Source organism: Piliocolobus tephrosceles, chromosome 15 (assembly GCF_002776525.5).
Source record: "Piliocolobus tephrosceles isolate RC106 chromosome 15, ASM277652v3, whole genome shotgun sequence".
In the NCBI taxonomy this organism is placed as follows: Eukaryota; Metazoa; Chordata; class Mammalia; order Primates; family Cercopithecidae; genus Piliocolobus; species Piliocolobus tephrosceles.
In genome coordinates, this window is record NC_045448.1 from 91,221,630 (window position 1) to 91,241,263 (window position 19,634).

General features: G+C 36.6%; 2 gene segments (V, D, J or C); one reads left to right on the forward strand and one right to left on the reverse strand.

Moving 5' to 3' along the window:
* The window catches only part of LOC111534338, a 783,107-nt gene that overhangs the window by 140,196 nt on the left and 623,277 nt on the right, over window positions 1-19,634 (reverse strand).
* Window positions 3,428-4,141, forward strand: LOC111529026. The segment is given in 2 exon segments: window positions 3,428-3,476; window positions 3,846-4,141. Coding segments are annotated over 2 exon segments (345 nt in total).

Genomic DNA, 19,634 nt, shown 5'->3' on the forward strand with positions numbered 1-19,634 from the left:
AAAGCCCATCCTAATCCCACTGATTTTACCTATGTTTGTCTATATAATTTAGTCAATTTAACAGCCAGCCTACTGACACGGATTTTTGGCAATACATGTTGAATACATTTTGGGGTTTGGCAATTTTTGCTGTATTTTTAAGCATAAAATATTTAGTAATAATTCAGAGATTGGTATTTTTCCACTTTCCCAACTTCCTTTATCTCTTATTTTCTACTTATCTCCCTACTCCACAAAGATAATAGAGACAGCATTCTACATGAGCTGCCTTTCAAGGCTGCAGGGACACTCATGTCATTGGGAGGAGACCTGCTACAGTTTGGATGTTTGTGTCTCCCAGACTTCATGTTGAAATTTTATTCCCAATGTTGGAGGTAGGCCCCAGTGGGAGGTGTTTTGATCATGGGGAAAGATCCCTCTTGAATATATCAATACCCTCCCTGGAGGGAGAGGAAGTTCTCATTCTACTAGTTCCTGAGAGAGCTGGTTGTTAAAAAGAGCTGGGCACCTCCACTCTCCTTCTCTTGCTTCCTGTCTGGCCTGATCTTTGCACACACTAGCTCCCCTTTGCTTATCATCATGCGTGGAAGCAGTCTGAGGTTTTTCATCAGACGCTCAGTCTTCTGGCCAGCAGAATCATGAGCCAAATAAACCTCTTTTCTTTATAAACTACTCAGCCTCGGGTATTCCTTTACAGCAAAACTAAACATACTGTGACAAGATCCTAGCATGTCCTGGCATCACCTGCTGCCACTGATGACCTTCAGGACACTTCATGCCTTTGCCAAGTGACCCTCACTGGCACCAATCACCAGAAGAATGGAAAGCTGCCTGTACTGCATGACTATCATCTTTTGACCAAGTGTGTCAGTCTGTTCTTGTGTTGCTAAGAAGGAATACCTAGGCTAGGTAATTTATAAGGAAAAGAAATGTAATTGGCTCACAGTTCTGTAGGCTGTACAGGAAGCACAGTGCTAGCATCTGCTTCTGGTGAGGCCTCAGGAAGCTTACAATCATGGAGGAAGATGATGCGGGAGCAGGTGCATCACATGGCAAGAGCAGGAGCAAGAGAGAGAGAAGGGGGAGGACTTGGACTCTTTTAAACAACCAGATCATCTGTGAACTAACTCATTGAGGAATCACTCATCGCCAAGGGAATGGTGCTAAGCCATTCATGAGGGATCCACCCCTGTGATCCAACACCTCCCACTAGGACCAACCTCCAACACTGGGGATTACATTTCAACATAAGATTTGCAGGGATCAAACATCCAAACCACAACACCAAGTCAAAGCTCATGGGGTTTCACATATCTGCAGTCCATAATAATAACACATACTGATCCTGTTTTGACTTTCCCCGCTTTCTCATTCCCTCTGAGCAGTTACTCATTCTGCCCATCCACTATCAGACTTTTGTGAAGTTGCTAATATGTGTTTTTATTTTCAGACTGATGTCTAGAAAATAAAATAAGCACTAGACAGTGCTTATCACTTTCCTAAGTTTATAAGCATAAAAGGTCCTGATTTCTACTTTAATTTTTCTTTCACTAGTATTGCAGGTATGGCAGGTGCCTGAGCTGATTGATTTAATACTTTACTAATATACCCACTTAGTGCTGTGAGTTCAATGCTATGCATTGACTGCTTTCTTACATTCCAGAAATTTTGATATTCCATGTTGTATTTTAGTACAAAATACTTTCTTATTTCATTTTTTGTTTCTTCTTGATCCAGATTTCTTTTTAGTATTTTGTTATTCTGTTTTCAAATATTTGGGGATTTTTCTTATAACTTTCTGTTGTGAATTTCAAATATCATTTTCTTGATTTCAAAAATATATTTTGCATAATTTGAATCTATTTAATTTTATCAAAATATCTTGTGGCTCAAAATATTAAAGTGAAACCTAGGAGAGCCAGAGTAATGCCATTTTAAATACAGCTGCATCTTGAGACTAACAAGGCACATTCCTTGCCAGCCATGATCCATGGTCATAAGATGTTCATAGTTGAGGAAACAGCCTAAGGAGACCTGCAAGGACACACTCCTACAGCAGTGGAAAGTCCAGATGTCCCAATCCCATAACTGTATGTGCTTTCAAAATAACTATAGGTATGCTTTGATGTATTCACACACTAGAATGTCAAGAATAGTTTCTCTTAAATCAACAGAATAATAAATTTTGTCATAATGTCTGCTCATCCGCATGTAGGCACAACTTAGTTTAGTCTTTACATAGACAACACTCCTATATAAGAAAAACTTAAAATAAAGATGGTGTGCTCCTCTGCTTGCTTTCTGAGGACGCCTTACTCTGTAATAGAGTAGTTTTCAATAAACTATCTCTTCTCACTGCACTTTGTGACTTTCCTTGAATTTCTTCCTGCATGAAATCCAAGAATCCTCTCTTGGAGTTTGGTTCAAAATCCCCTTTTCTGGTAACAATATGGTCTATTTTAGTAAATGTTTTGAAAAGATTATGCAATCTGGTGTGCTGGTGGAGTGTTCTCAAAGTGTCAATTATGTCCAGATGGTGTATTGTGTTTTCCAATTCATCTGTATCTGCACTGGCCTGAGAGGCAGGGCTGCTACAGGCTGAACCTGCTGCAAAGCCCTTTTTTTGGCCCCGGTCCCACTCAAGGCTGGCTGACTCCTGTTATCAGTCGGTCAGTGAGCCAGAACAGTATTCCAAGGTACAGAATTTCTTGCCTCCAGAATCCATAAAGGCCTACCAGGTCCTTCCTGCTTTCAAAGACAAAAATACTTATTAGATACAATGGAATGGAATATGCATTCCTCTTCCCGTGAACTCTATTTATGAAGCCCACTTTACAGCTAGCTTATTCACTGGAGCATCATGTAGTGCCATTTAATGGTGGCTATAGAGCCAAGTGCCCAGAAATACCAACTACAGTGAAATACAAGCTGCAAGAAATCAGTCTTGCAACTACAGCCAAATAACTCTAGAACTGTTTCAAGTTAATCGTGATACTTGGAGACATTCTATCAATGAGCACCAGAGTTAGTGAGAGCTATTTCCTTCTAAGAATTAGCTGGGTGGAGCCAAGAAGAAAGCTTATTCACCACCTAGAGGTTGACACCCATCTTCATCATAAGAATCTCCATTGCATCAGCAGCATATGAATTGTGAGGAGTGACAGGCTGCAGTCACACTGTCTTCCACATTGATTCATAGTATTTCAGAAGGTCACCCTCGTAAGCCAGGCAACACCAATATTTTATTTTGGTTTCACCAGCACAAAAGATATTTTGTGTCACTTTGCTTACATAAGAAGCCCACTCTTTGATCCCGACTGGATATTTGCATGTTGTACCCTAGGGAAGACCTTCCCCTGTGAGCCTGAGATAAAAGCTCATCTCTAACCTTACTTTGAGTGATCAGGACTCCTCAGCTCACCTCACAATGAGGCTCCCTGCTCAGCTCCTGGGGCTGCTGGTGCTCTGGGTTGCTGGTAAGGACAGAAGAGAGGAGAATGGGACTGGAGGGTGAGCTTTGGGGATTCTACTGCCTCCCACTTGTGTTCTGTCCACATGTCAGATGCAGATGTCTTGCCCTCCAGCAAAGGGAATTTAATATTTAGACCTGTAAGAACGAAGAACAAGCTACAAGGAGAAAGAATAGTGCTCTGTTGAGAACTTCAAAAAGAAAGAAGCCACTTTGTGCCTTTAATTATTGGATTATTTTTAGATATTGGATAAATGTAGTGTATGAATCTAATCAAACACAAAAAATTAGCCTAACATACACAATAAAACTAAATTATAAAAATGTCTCACAATGTTTGTATGTAACCTTGTACTTCTCACTGTTATTATTTTAGGATCCAGTGGGGACACTGTGGCAACCCAGAATCCACTCTCCCTGCCTGTCCCTCCTGGAGAGCCGGCCTCCATCTCCTGCAGGTCTAGTCAGAGCTTCCTGCATAGTGATGGAAACACCTATTTGGATTGGTACCTCCAGAAGCCAGGCCAGTCTCCATGGCTTCTTATCTACACAATTTCTCACAAATTCTATGGAGTCCCAAGCAGGTTCAGTGGTAGCAGGTCAGGGACAGGTTTCACACCTAAATTCAGCAAGGTGGAGGCTGAGGATGTTGGAGTTTATTGCTGTGAATAGGGTCTGCAAGGTCCTCACACAGTGGTACAGCCCTGAACACAAACCTTCCTATTTGGGATGGCCCAGCTGTCCACAGGTGTTTGCATGGGAAGCCTGCATGGCAGATTCTGAGTTGACTTCACAGGTAGATGTTAGATGACTGGAGGGAATAATTTGCAGAAAGATCCAGACTGTTCCGGCCCCATCACTGTAACAGCTTTATTTCACATGGCTCAAGCAGAAGAATGAAGGTGATCAAAGTGATCTCTGAGCAACTAGACATGACAGAAGAGAGAGCTACCTTGAAAGTGCATTCTGATCCTCCCTGAGTTTCCTGCATTTGTCAATGAGATTTAGTCAGCCTAACAGCAAGAAAATTGAGGCATACTCATGGCTACAAAGGTTGGGTATATGTTAGGATTAGTAGGTTTTGTTATATTTTTAACACGATAAGATTTGGTAATATTCAGAAATTGGTATTTTCCCACTCTTTAACTTCCTACCTCTCCATTACCAGTTATACCAAAGCTCCACTTACATGCCTGTGATTGCATTCTACACAAGCTTTACTCAGGGGGAGTGTGGCTCACAGCAATTAGTGAAAATGTTTAGTTTGCAAATATCTAAATAGACTTTGTCATTTCATAGCGGATATAACATTTTATCCCAAAAGTCTTTGATTTGCCTCAACCGCCTTTTGTGAGAGACAAGAAGAATTCTTAGAATCACAAGTGGATTTTGAAAATAAAAGTATAAGCCATTTGGTGACAACTGCAGAGGGGAGTGCCCACAAATTTCAGCTGTACGGTACTGATACTTCCAGCTGGGGCAAATCAGCCATCCAACCACAGCCAGAATGTTACTAGGCAGCCCAGAAACAGTTCCAGGGCATTTTCACACAACTTCTTTTTTAAATCTTTATACAGTATCTGAACTGCTTTAGTTAGGAGGATCTAAAATTTGACATTATAATTTTTCATTACTTCTGCTGTATGTACCTCCATCTAGTCCTTATGTTAATACAACCCCAGGGTGCAGTCAGGTCAAATTCATGAGAGCCGTATTTACCCTGTTCCAAGTTCTGGTTTAAAGATTTGCATTTGCTTATCAAATTGAAGATATCAGTGCTATGAAAATGGACATTCCTAAAACATCCCCCTCTCCTTCACAAATGTTAACATTGGGATACATTTCATAACATATTTCTCATTATCTCTTCTTTTTTGTTGTTGTCTTCTACAAGTCCTGGTGATAGCTGAATTACAGTTATGACCAATACTGTGAGTCTGAATCCAAGGCAAATTGCTTTTAACTAATCTTGAAAACTTAGCATTAATCCAGAAACAATGATGTCACTGTTATGTAGGGGCATACTTAGGATTAGCTTTATTGACCAGCAAATATTCAGTTAATTATTTCCATGGAATCAACAAGTTTTTCCTTCTATTTTACTCTAAATAGTTAATTTTTGTGTAACCGATTTCCTAGGATATTCTGGTTAGTATAAATTCTCATAGTTTCAAATTTCACCTATGGCTGTCAGGATTCCAGAATATAAGAAAGGCAATCATTCTTTGGGTTGAGAAAATTCCTAATTTGTGAGGGCAAGAGTATAAAATAAGAGTAATATTTGACTAAATTAGTTTTTAGTAAGTTGTTGTAGGCTCTAGTTTTTTGTTAAACTTTATAATTTTATCCCACAACTACTTCCAGGAGTTCCTAAGTTATTTTATTTTATTCTATTTTATTTCTTTTTATTTTATTACTGATCCTTATTTTTCTATTTGGCATAAAAAGTGTTATAGAAGAGCCAATATGAACATTTCGAGAATTACAGGAAGATGAGGACTGTTGCTGCTCAAAGACCACCGAAACAGTGGGCTACCCTCGGCTCCTGCACAAGAAAGATCAAGACGGAGGGGAAGTTTACAACTGTGAGTCCCCTGCTCCCTTAAGGCAGAAAGTCACCATTTCCACTTTCTGATGAAGATATTTTCTCATTATTATCTCATTATAACTAAGAGTGACCACCAAACACTTCATTCATCTATTGCATCTTACTTTATCTAATGTTTTTGATCGTTGTTCACTGGAAATAAAACAAAGTGGTTAAAACACAATTTTGGTTGATTTCAGAAATTAGTGTAAGGGATTTAATTTGGTCTTTGATTTTTTCTGAAGCTCTTAAAATTTATTTATTTAAAGTTTATGTAAGTATTTTATAGATTCTTGAAATTATTTAAACTGGAAGAAAAATCATTGAATTTGAGAATTCTAAGTTCATATTCTCCATTTTCCTGCAAGTAAACTATCTTATCTAAATTAAAAATACAAAAAATTACTTACTTTGTCATTTCAGTATATTTATACAAATTCTTATTTCAAAGACAGATGTAACCACAGTTTAAAATGCTATTTGTCCTTCATTCTGTCTCTAAACTCTTCTTGACTTTTCCACTTTTCATTTGTCTGGCAAATCAAATTTTCTTACAAGGTGGAATAGACAAATCTCACATTAAAAAACCTGAAAATTCTTAAACTTCCAAACAAGCTCTGGCTTTTGAGAAAAACTTCTTTTCAAGATAGAAGACTCTGTCTTCAAGAGAGAGCCTAGAGCAGAGATCTTAGAGGAAGTTAAAAACTTTTTTTTTTAATTATTATTATACTTTAAGTTCTAGGGTACATGTGCATAACGTGCAGGTTTGTTACATATGTATACTTGTGCCATGTGGGTGTGCTGCACCCATCAACTCGTCAGCACCCATCAATTCATCATTTACATCAGGTATAACTCCCAATGCAAGGTGGGGAAGCTCAGGTAGGCAATGGAATTATTGTCTCACTTTATCCAGTTAGTCCGTGGGTGAGCTGGGCTCAGCAGAAAGTTTAGCATTTACAGATAAAAAGCCTTCATCTCCAACACATGATTCTCAAACTCATTTTTATGGTTTGGTTGAGTACCTCTGCAGGATTTTTTTAGTATCTACTTCAAGTAAAAAGAAAGAAAAAGAATTTAAACATTTGGATTCAAATTCACATTAGGTAGATCAAAAACGGGGTCTTGACGACTCAGAGAAGTCAGACATGTAAACATACTAGTATCTTCCAGTGTTTAGAGAGAATATATAAATTTGGAGGATAAATACGTCCACAGAGCCTTCTCTGAACCTGTAACACAGAATGGTTAGCCATGAATTTTACTTCTTCCGGGTGACAGTTTATAGTTATTTAGAAAAGACAACCAGCTTTCATTACAAGTGCCTTGAAGCCAGGAATCCACTCTAGACAATCTGCATTTGGGGACTCTCCCTCTGCTAGTTGAGATTTTAAAAACCATTTTATTGAGATAATTGACATGCAAAAAAAACTGTACATATTTAATGTACACAGTTCCACGAGTTTGAAGATTAGTATACACCCATGAATCCATCACCACAATCAATGCTATAAGGAGCCTCCCTTTGGGTATGGGAAGGAAACACACATCTAGGTATGTATTCTAGTGCAAAGCATTATGGGTTTGGAGAGTTTAGGTTGATAAAGTCTACAGAACAAAGACTACAGGATGTGCGACAGTGTTGTATAAATGAATCAAAGCTCTGTTTACTGCCCTCGAAGTTGTGTATTGCTAAACTGCAGGTTTATTTTAAAACTACTACCATCAAGTTCAAATTTTACACAACTGATTATTTCAAAAATAGCCCTCAAATTTTATTTTTTTTTGCCATTTAGACACTGCTTGCTTTGTATATGCCAGGAAACTTCACCTGCTGCCAATAAATAAGGTAAGATTCAGGCAAAAAAATCCCCAAACTGCAACTGTCCTCTGGAGCTTTCTGACCCAGAGGCTCCCCATCTTGCTGCTGTGTGACATCACCTAGACACATAAGCCCCATTCTCCAGGGTCCCTTTCCTCAGGTGTTTTCTTGTTTCCCTTCCTTTCTGAATAGCAACCTGGCACCTTCACCTCTGCAAAGACTCCTGCTGTGAAGGACTTGTCCCCGTGAGCCCCTCAAAGTTTCACCCAATAAATGTGTGTGCTACTGCCACTCTGTGGTCACCTCCTTTTCCTTGATAAGCCCCCAAATCCCCTACAAATAGGTTCACACTCCACCCTACCAACACTGAATCCAGCTTAATGGACACAAACAATTCCACTGCCAAGACTCTTCTTTCCCAAGCCATATATATATATATAATGTATACATTATATATATGATATATATATATAACTCCTGCACAAGAAAGATCAAGACAGAGGGAAAGTTTACAACACTGACTCCCATGCTCCCCTGCTCCCTTAAGGCAGAAAGTCACGATTTCCACTTTCTCATGAAGATATTATCTCATTATTATCTCATTGTGACTAAGAGTGACCACCAAACAATTCATTCACCTATTATATCTTACTTTAATGTTTTTGATTGTTGTTCATTGGAAATAAAACAAAGTAGTTAAAACACAATTTTGGTTGACTTCATGTGATATATATATTATTACATATATATATATATATGTATATCATGTGCTTTTACACTTATGGACCCCCAAACAGAATTTGACAAGAAAGTTGAACTACAAGAAAACAGATCTATATAAGTCTGTCCTCATGTAGTTGAATGTGGCCAAGACTGGAGACACACAGTGGCCTGCTTCCCACCTGGATCTAAATATAAACTGTTCTTACCAATTTTATCAATTCTTATCTATGTCCAGTGTGAAGTGATCCACTTTGCTGCTGTTGTCAACGTTTTGGCATGGTATATTAACCTACAGAAGGGGGAGATTCCCGTTTAGAATTAAGAATATTATTCTCCCAGTCTATTGACAGTATGAGAAAATTTCAAAGGCTTTTTCTGATGAAAGAATTCTTACAAAATTGTACATGTTCTGAATACTTAAGGGCAACAGATTTTGAGATAAAATAACCAATTACAAGGCAGACTTTTTAAAGGTTTATCATTAATTTTTACTGGTAATAGCAATAGTCTGAAATTCAAAAAAGATTATTTTGTAAGAATAATATTTTCAATAATTGATTTATGATAAAAGAAAACATGACAAATCTCTCACTGTTACTCATTTTCCCACAATTCAAGTTGCTATATTAGATAGTGGAAATAACTAATTATTTTTTAAGAAGCTATGTTTTTAAAGAGCTCATTTTTAGAGTAGTTTTGGAAGGTACAGATTCTCATATCTTCCTTTGACATGGGCAAAACCTCCCCAGTTATCAACATTCCCCACCATAGTGAACCTACATTGATACAACATTATCACCCAGAGTTTAGATTAGGGTTTCTTAGTTTAAATTAGGGTTCACTTATGATGTTATACATGTTATAGGTTTTAAAAAATGTCTAATAAGAAATATCCATCTTTGTAGTATCAGATATAGCAGTTTCACTACCCTAAAAATTGTTCCTCTCCCCCATTCATCCCCCACCCTCCCAAATCCCTAACTACCACTGATCCTTTAACTGTCTCTATGGTTTTGTCTTTTATAGAATATCATACAGTTGAAATAATATAATAGGCAGTCTTTTCAGATTGACTTTTTCATTTAATGTAATATGCATTTAAATTTCCTCTGTGTTTTTTCATGGTTTGTTAGCTTGTTTATTTTAGGCAATGAATAATATTCCATTCTCTGGATGCTCAATTGTGTTGGATGCACAAGAATTGACACTGAATTAAATCAATTAATTTTTAACTACTGAATCAGCCTTTCATACCTAGCATAAATCCAACTTGGCATACTATATTGTACAGTGTTTTTTGTACATTGTTGTAGTCAATTTGCTAATACTTTGTGGAAGATTTTTGCATCTATTTTCATGAGAAATAATTGTAGTTTTATTTTCTTGTAATGTCTTTGCCTGGTTCTGTTATTAGACTAGTATTTCCCTCACAGAATGACTTAGGAAGTATGCCCTTTGTTTCTATCTTGTGAAATAGATTGAGAATTTGAAGAATTTCTTTCTCAAATATTTGGTAGAATTCACCATTGAATTTGTCTGAATCTGGTGCTTTATTTTTTAAAATGGCTGTTACTTATTTATTCAATTTATTAAATATATAAAATATTTGTAGGCCAATTCATACTGTCTATTTCTTTTAGTTAGTTTTGGTAGATTCCTTCTTTCAAGGACTTTGTCCATTTCATCAAAGTTATCAAGTTTGGTTCATAGCATTGTTTATAATATTCCTATAACATCCTTTTAAGCTTCATGGGATCTGTAGTGATGTCCCCTCTTTCAGTTCTGCTATTAGTAATGTGTGTGCTTTCTGTGTTTCCTTAGCTTGGCTTGAGACTTATCAATATTATTTGTATTTTCATAGTATTAGTTTTCCATGTTTTTTTTCTGTTGACTTCCTGTTTTCAATATTTTGATATCTGCTCTAATACTTACTTCCTTTCTTCTGCCTAATTTAGATTTAATTTGATCTTCTTTTTCTAATTTCATACAGTGAAAGCTTAGATGACTGATTTTAGATTTTTCTTCTTTCTAATTTATACATTTGATAATATGAATTTCCCTCTCAGCACTTCCTTTTGCTGTATTCCACAAATATTGATGAGTCATGTTTTTATTTCCATTTAGATCAAAATCTTCTAAAATTTCTCCTGTGATTTCTTCTTTGACTCTTTTGTTATTTGGAAGTGTGCTGTTTAATCTCCACATATTTGGGTATTGTCTGCATTTTGGTATTGATTTATATTTTAATCCCATTGTGGTTTGAGAGAAGGCACTGAGTGATTTCTATTTTTTGAAATATGTTACTATGTGTTTTATGACCCAGAATTAAGTCTATCACAGAGAATATACCATGTGATCTTGAAAAAATATGTGTTTGGACAAAATAGTGTGCAGATGGCAATTATACATAGTTCATTGATAGTGTTGCTGAGTTTGACTGTTTTTATGGGTTTTCTGTCTGCTGGATCTATCCATTTCTGATAGTGAAGTGTTGAAGCCTTTAACTATAATCGTGGACTCAATTCTATTTTCTTGTAGTTCTATCAGTTTTTGCCTCATTTATTTTGACAGTCTGTTGTTAAGCTCACATATGTTAAGCATTGCTTTGTCTTCTTGAAGAATTTGCCCCTTTTTCATATGTAATTCTTTCTGTCCATGATAACTTTCCTTGCTTTGAAATCTTCTTTTCTGAAATTAATATAGCTACTTGTGATTTCTTTTGATTAATATTAGCATGGTATATCTTTCTCCATTCATATATTTTTCAATCTATATGCATCTTAATATTATAATTAGGTTTCTTGTAGACACCATATAGTTGAATCTTACTTTTTGATATATTCTAATGACATATCTTTTAATTTGTATATTTAAACACTTGGTGCTCCAATTAATTATTGATGCCTTGGATTAATGTCTACCATATTTTCACTGTTTTCTATTTATTGTCCTTGGGGTTTTTTTTCTACTTCTTTTTTTTTTCTTTTTGAGACGGAGTCTCACTCTGTCCCCTAGGCTGGAGGGCAGTGACCAGATCTCAGCTCACTGCAAGCTCTGCCTCCCGGGTTTTACGCCATTCTCCTGCCTTAGCCTCCCCAGTAGCTGAGACTACAGGCGTCTGCCACCTTGCCCGGCTAGTTTTTTGTATGTTTTAGTAGAGACGGGGTTTCACCGTGTTAGCCAGGATGGTCTCGATCTCCTGACCTCGTGATCCGCCCGTCTCGGCCTCCCAAAGTGCTGGGATTACAGGCTTGAGTCACCGTGCCCGGCCATTTTTTTTCTATTTTTATCTTCTACTTGTTTCTGCTTTTTTATGCTTTTACTTTAGCATCTTATACACTTCTATTTTCTCTCCTTTATTAGCATATTAGATTTTCAACCACTTTTAGTGTTTGAACTCTAAAGTTGAAAACTCTGAAGTTTTCAAGGTACATTTACAACTAATTCAAGCCCACTTTCAAATATAACATTTTATAGGCCATGTGAGTACCTGATAATAACAAAGTATTCCTAATTTTTTCCATTTGTTGCATTATTGTCATTCATTTCACTTAAATGCAAGTACGAATAAGTATGCATATATGTGTATGTGTATTTATATATGTAAATGTATACATCAGCATACATAATAATCACATTACCATTATTTGGTACCAATGTACCAAAATACATTATATTTATTTTGAAAAAATTTACATCAGTTAAGAATAAGAAAAATATGTTCCTTAATTTTTCCTTCACTTATTTCTTCTTGATGCTCTTCTTTTATGTAAATTCAAATTTCTGACCGATATTATATTCCTTCCCTCAAAAGAATTTTTCTTTTTCTATTTATTACAAAGGATGTTTACTGGCAACAAATTTTCCAAATTTTTGTTTGCCTGAGAAAGCCATCGTTATCATTTCCTTTTGAAGGATGATGTAATAGAAAACAGAATCCCAGGTTGGTGGTTTTCTTCTCTCAGCACAAAACACTTCACTCTCCTCTCCTCTTGCTTGCATTGAAGTGAAGAATGCTTCTTGTTTCACAGAAGAAGTTGGATGCAATATTTACATTTGCTCTTCTTTATAAAAGGTTTGTTTCTCTTATGTTCATGCTCTTTCTCTCTCTCTTTTCAATATTTTTTCTTTGTTTTTGAGTTCCTATAGTTTAAAAATTATATGCTCAAGTGTTTCTTTGTATGTTTTGCTTGTTTGTTTATTTTGGCATTTATACTGCTTGGTGTTTTCTGATCTTCCTGGATCTGTGGTTCGATGTCTGACATTAATTTAGAAATACTTTTAGTCAATATTGCTTCGGTTATCACCCCTCCTTTTTCTTCGTGTCCATTAGCCTATTTGCCTTTTGCCCAAGAATACTTGCTGGCAGCACTTGCAGCTACCGCGTTTACCTCAAGAAGAAAAAAGTGAGAATGTGACCAACATTCCACAATAATACTGTGATTGAAGCAGACAACAGAAATGGAAAGAAACCTAAGAAGCCATATGTCATTGTGGACTATAATGAGAAGATGGGAGCAGTGGACCCAGTTAATTTAACGCTCACTTCTTCAAAAAGCACAAGATTTGGTCTAAGGAAGTATTTCACTACCTTATAAACATTGCAGTGCTGAATGAACCTCTACATCCTGTTGAAGGACAATCCTGAGCAAATGATTATCCATGTAAACTTCAGACTGACATTAATTGGAAAAATGCTGTTAAAGCATCACAAGCCAGGGCAGCAAAGTTTCCCAGGTCACCCTTGCTCTGATGATGTCATACCTCTTCACCTGTATGGAAGACTTTTCCCCAAGAGCATACCACCAACATCAAGGAAATGAAATCCAACTGGTCGCTGCAAAGTTTGCTGCTTGTACAAAGACAAGCCTAGTGAGACAAACTGAAGAGAAATGTGATATTTTTGTGTGGAATGTGATATTCCACTTTATGTTGTTCTGTGCTTTGAAATGTATCACACAAAAAAATATTAAATACTGATTATCATACACATTTCTGTTATATTAGGATTAGAGACAACTTCTGTTTAGAAATAATTCCAAGAATAGATTTTATATTTTATTTCACATTGAAAATCAGTCGAATTTGCTTCAGCCTCAAAGAATGTGTTTATGTAAAATCACATGAATGCCTGCGGAAAACTGTACTTTTTTTCTAAAGAAAAAAAGGATTAAACAATGTAACACCTTTTATATCTGTCTCACAGTTCTTGGGCCTTTGATTTTCAGTCTTTATTCTCTTTTCTCTTCAGTTTTGGAGATTTCTATCAATATACTCTCAGAATCAGACTTTTTTTTTTTTTTCTCAGTCATACCCAGTCCTTTCTGTTACAGTGTTCTGTTTTGTTTCGTTTTTTAATCTCTAGCCTTTTTTTTTTTTTTTTTTTTTTTTTTTTTTTTTGCTTCTTCTTGGGATCTTCATCTTTCAGTCTACATTTCTCCTCTTTTAAAAATTACAACATCCCTGCCATGTCTGGTTTCGATGCTTGCTTGATCTCTTCAAACTGTGTCTTTTTGCCTTTTATTATGCCTTATAATTTGTACTTGATAGCCAGATAAAATACATTGGGTGAAGGTAAGTGCTAGAAACAGGCCTTTAATAATATGGGGGTAGGCCGGGCGCTGTGGCTCAAGCCTGTAATCCCAGCACTTTGGGAGGCCGAGACGGGCGGATCACGAGGTCAGGAGATCCAGACCATCCTGGCTAACACGGTGAAACCCCGTCTCTACTAAAAATACAAAAAACTAGCCGGGCGAGGTGGCGGGCGCCTGTAGTCCCAGCTACTCGGGAGGCTGAGGCAGGAGAATGGCATAAACCCGGGAGGCGGAGCTTGCAGTGAGCTGAGATCCGGCCACTGCACTCCAGCCCGGGCTACAGAGCAAGACTCCGTCTCAAAATAAAATAAAATAATAATAATAATAATAATAATAATAATAATAATAATAATAATATGGGGGTAAGGTGTAGGGGAAGAGAACCATTCTATACTCCTATGCTTAGGGTTCAGTGCTTTAGTGAGCTTATGTCTGTGGACTGTAAACATCACAAGTGTCTCTTTGCTTCTTTCTCCACCCATGTAGGTGGCACAGGATCTAGAGCTGGATGGAGTTGAGTGTTTCTCTTTCTCCAGTCAGTTAGACAATAATAAAACTGTGTGTAGCATATTAGGCTGGTTAAATAGTTTCTCCCTAGAGCTGAGCTTAAGAACGAGTGCTCTGACTTCCTCCCTATACAATTGTATCATGATTTTTGGTTCAATCAACTTACTGTGTTTCTATTAGTGAGAAAACTACAGTCACCCCAAGAAATGTGAATCATATTTAATATATGAAAAAAATTGCTATATTGTGTATGCTATAGTTCTGTCGTTATTATTGTAGGTTCTCAAACATTGGATTATGTGTTATAAAAACACATTTTGCATTTCTGCTTTTACACTTGATATTGTATAATAAACAGATCAATTATTTGAAATTAACCCTTTCAAAACTTGCATGACTTTTCATAATATGAAAATAGAACAATTTATTTAGCCACCTCTTACTGATGGGCATTCAGATATTTCCTTAGACAACACGGAGTTTTTATTTCTATAGGCAATTTTCTTAGTAGCAAGTTTGGGTCAACAAGTATACGTATTCTAAATTTCACTCCAATAGTGAGCAGAGATTACTTAGGAAGGTCTGTAGAAATCCACATTGCAGCCACCAAATAATGGCTTTTCCATTCCCCTCCATTCCAACCAGCAGAGGGAGGCATAAAGCTTTAAGTTTTTTGCCAATTATTTCATGGAAAAGGGCAATTAATTTTTTTTCAAGGTTTTCAAGTATTAAAGCTTATGATTTTTTTTCTTTTTGTTTTTACATAGTTATAGGTTCACAGGAAGTTGTAAAGAAATATACAGAAGTCTCTTGCATCTTCATTCAACTTCCTCCAATATTGACATCTTTCAAACTACAGTACAATACCAAAGACAGGAAATCAACATTGATGTCATCCATAGAACTTATTCAGTTTTCACAAGTTACACATGCACACAATTTTTGTTTGTTTATGTGATTGTGTTTATGTGTGTGTAGCTCGATGTGAGCGAATCATGTATGTGGCCTTCTATAACCACCACTGTAATAAAGAAACTCAGCTAAATCATAACCACATGACTCCTGATGTTACCCTTTTATAGCCACACTCACCTTCTCTACCCCATCCTTAACCCTTGGCAAACACCACATAAAAGACATCATACCATAAGTACCATTTTGAGATTGGCTTATTTCGCTGAGCATAATACCCTTGAGGCTCATCAAAGTTGGATATAGCAATAGTTTACTGCTTTTTATTTCTGAATGTATTCTATGACACGATTACCCCAGTTTAATTAACTGTTTACTTACTGAAAGACATTTGGGTAATTTCCTTGATTTAACTAGTATAAATAAAGCTTCTGTGAACATTCGTGTACAAGTTTCTGTATAATAGTGTTTTATTTCTCTGAGATAATTGCTCAAGAGTTCATTTGCTAAATTGCGTAAGTCCACTTTCAATTTATTACATCCCTTTAAGAGAGATTTCTTTTCAGATCAAAAACTTCAATTTAGGTGAGGTGTAATTTATTAATTTTTCATTTTATGGATTTTTTCCTAATTTAAATTTGCTTTCTTTATTATTTTTTGAGATGTCTTTGTTATAGTTTATTTTTATTTTTATATGTATTGATTTTCTTCAGTGTATAGTTTTGTGTTTGACATTGATTTAAAATTTCTACTTAGAAACTTTATATTAGGTTTCTGTTGCCTTCTTTTTATTATTTTTTTTTGTTTGTTTCTTTTAGAATTCCTTTTTCTTCTGGCTTACAAATAGTCTCTTTAAATACCAAGTCAGATATATATTCATATAAATTCTTTGTTATATAATTTTATAGATTTATCTTTTAATATTTATGTATTTAATAAATACGTAATTCATATATATGTTATGGTGGGGTGTTTTAACATATTTTCACTTAAACATACTGACATTCTGGTCATTATGTTATTGCATTTTACTTCATACGTTATTTTATTAAATTCTATAGTTAAAACACATCAACTATCCACGTATATCGGGTGCCTGTTTTCTGTCCTTTCTATAATTATCTGTAATTGATTTTTTTTGCCTTTTTTCTGAACTTTATTCCTTTACTAAGCTTACCTTATGTGTCTTTGACTCCATTTGTTTCTTTGCCTAGTTACATTTTTTCTGTTATAATTACTAGTTCTGTTTCACTTTTTAAATCCTGTACCTGTAGCCAGGCACATTTATTTTACCTATTATTTTCTTGCTAATTATCTCATCCTTGAAAATAAATTTAAGTGCTTTTTTTTTTTTTTTTTGGTGTGTCTTCTAAATTTACAATCATTTGCTGCAGAAAATACTTTTGTTATACTAAAGTACATCATTTTCAGAAGAGTTATCTAATTTATTATTTACTTGTTATGTATTTTTGTCAGTCATATAACCCTCTCCCATGGTATATTTGTAATTTTCAGTATTATTTTACTTCAAATTACTTATCCTTGATGGGGTTGCTTTATCCAAGTCTTCTATTTGCCAAAATATGGTATAGTTCAATATTTCTTGATTGGTCCAAACACATGTGGGTGCAATTTATCATTACCTTCCCTACCTCCACCTCAGAACTGAGCCTGAGGACTGTGTCCTTGCAGGTTATGTTTAGTAGGTCCTTTTTATCTCTTGGTTGCTGGAGAAAGAGTAGAAGACAGAGGATGGGACAGTGGACAATTTAAAGTGGTTAAGTTTGTCTCTATTTTCTAGAGGCTTCTTAATGATAGGTCTTCTTGGTGACCTAAGGAAAAAAAAATGCAAATTTCACCCCAATCATCTGCCTTTTACTTCCTACCTCTGCTTCTGACCTCCTCCACCCAGAGTTGTAGGAGGGGGCAAAGCTCAGGGATTGTCCCAACCCTCATCATGGCACAAAAGTGCCAAGGGTTCAGGTGGAGTTTTTCAAGACTTTTCTCATGGCATGCTGGCTCCTCTGAAATATTTTATCTTTCTTTTCAATCCACAAATTGATGCTCGCCCTGTTTTCCAGAGATATCTACTAGACATCCGAAATGTTAAAGTTTGAAAACTTCTTAAATTTCTTGAAAATGCTCTTTGTTTCTTCAAGGAATACTCAAATTCCATTATTCCTACTTTCTTCTAGGGGAATAGAGCTAGGTAAGCAGAATTCAATTATTTAGGAAAAACAAGAGGGTTATAGAATTTTCCACTCAAACTCACCACACTAATCTAACTCTTCATCTCCTTTGCCCTAAGGTGTAGCTGTAATTCTCAGGTGTTCATTTTCAACTGTTTATAAAAATGTAGATTTAAGGTGTAGAAAGACCATTATTATAGTTCTACCTAGATCCTTTGGGAAACCACTAATTTATTTTAGTCTAAATAAAATAAAATAAAATTTTAAAAACATAAAAACAATTCCCAGAGTGATAAAAGAAAAGTTTTAGTTAAGTAGAGCTAATATGCATATTAATATCAATGAAAAATAGAACTGAGTAATCAGGGACTCAAGTGCACAGTTGGAAGCAGTGTAGAGGGACCTCTCTGGCCCTGAACTCCATCACAAGTAACAGACTAGAATCCTGGAGTGGAGCTCATGGAGAAGTGATAATTGGCATCATGCTCCCTGGCTTTTCAAGTTTCTTGTAGCCTTTTGTTGGTGTCCACACTTTTGAAGATGCAGTCCCTTCTTCCAGACATTTTAGACTGGTTTTGGTGGGAGAAAACCTTCACCTATGGAGCGGTAAGAGTGCCAGCTGACTGATGTGGACACCATCTCTTGCTGTAGGAGAAGATGGAATTCCTTAGCTCTCAGCTTCCAGTGGCAAGGCAGATGGAACCAGCGGGAGTTGGGGGATGGTTATTCTCCACTCTGAATAGGATCCACTGCAATGACTCTTCTGCCTCTGAGGGCCTCTGGTGGATAAAGCATTGGTTTCAGGACTAAGCAGATGGAGAGACCCTGCCTTGTCCACACTGAGGCAAGTTCCTTGATTAGTTTAGTTTTCCAGTCTTCATCAAGCTTTCATACTCACCCCCCTCATCCTTTCCAGATCATGATAACATTTATAGATTTGTTTTAAATACCACTTACTCAGTGGAACAAACTTCCCCTTCCCATATGAACCAGTTTCATAAAAGTCACCCAACTTGCTTTCTCTTTCTCACAATGATAACAACTTAAAATGCATGATTATTGATAATGATAGAAAATTTGAATTTTGAAAAATCAAAAGTATTTCTAAAATAACTTATATCCAAATGGCAGGGCAGCCCCAGTGCACTCCTCCACATGGCATCTCAAGTAGACTGCCAGGCAAAGATACAATAGAAAAAGTCACAAAATCCCTTAGGACACTAGGAAATGTTTTGTTAGCCCCAACTCCCACTGGGTGAAATAAGAGCAGGTGTCCCCTTTCAGCACCAACCCAAACTTTTCTGAGCTGATTTGCATGTTAGGTCATTAGACAACGGCTCAAACTGCTCAGAGCATCCTTAAAGGCAGCTTGTCAGGGGCCCTGAGGAGCAGCCTCTAGTTCAGCTCTCAGAGATGGGTTCCGGGGCTCCTTTGCTGTGGATCCTCCTGCTCTGGGCTCCAGGTGAGGAGGCGTAGAGAAACATCGGGCAAACTCATGTGGCCACCATTGTTTTTTGTGTCTCTGGGTTCTTGGTTGTTGGATTTCAGGCATTCATTGGAGGTTGTACGTTCCCCAGTTATCTTTTGTTTTCTGGTTACTCAAGATGCTGCATATGACTGTGGTTACAAGTGTCACCAATGTATGGGCCTACCTGAGGACAGTCTCAGTATATCTGATATAGTTTATTTGTCTTTGTCATTTCAGGCTGCAATGGGGACATTGTGCTGACCCAGTCTCCAGCCTCTTTGGCCGTGTCTCCAGGGCAGAGGGCCACCATCACCTGCAGAGCCAGTGAGCGTGTCAGTTTCTATGGAATAAACTTAATTCACT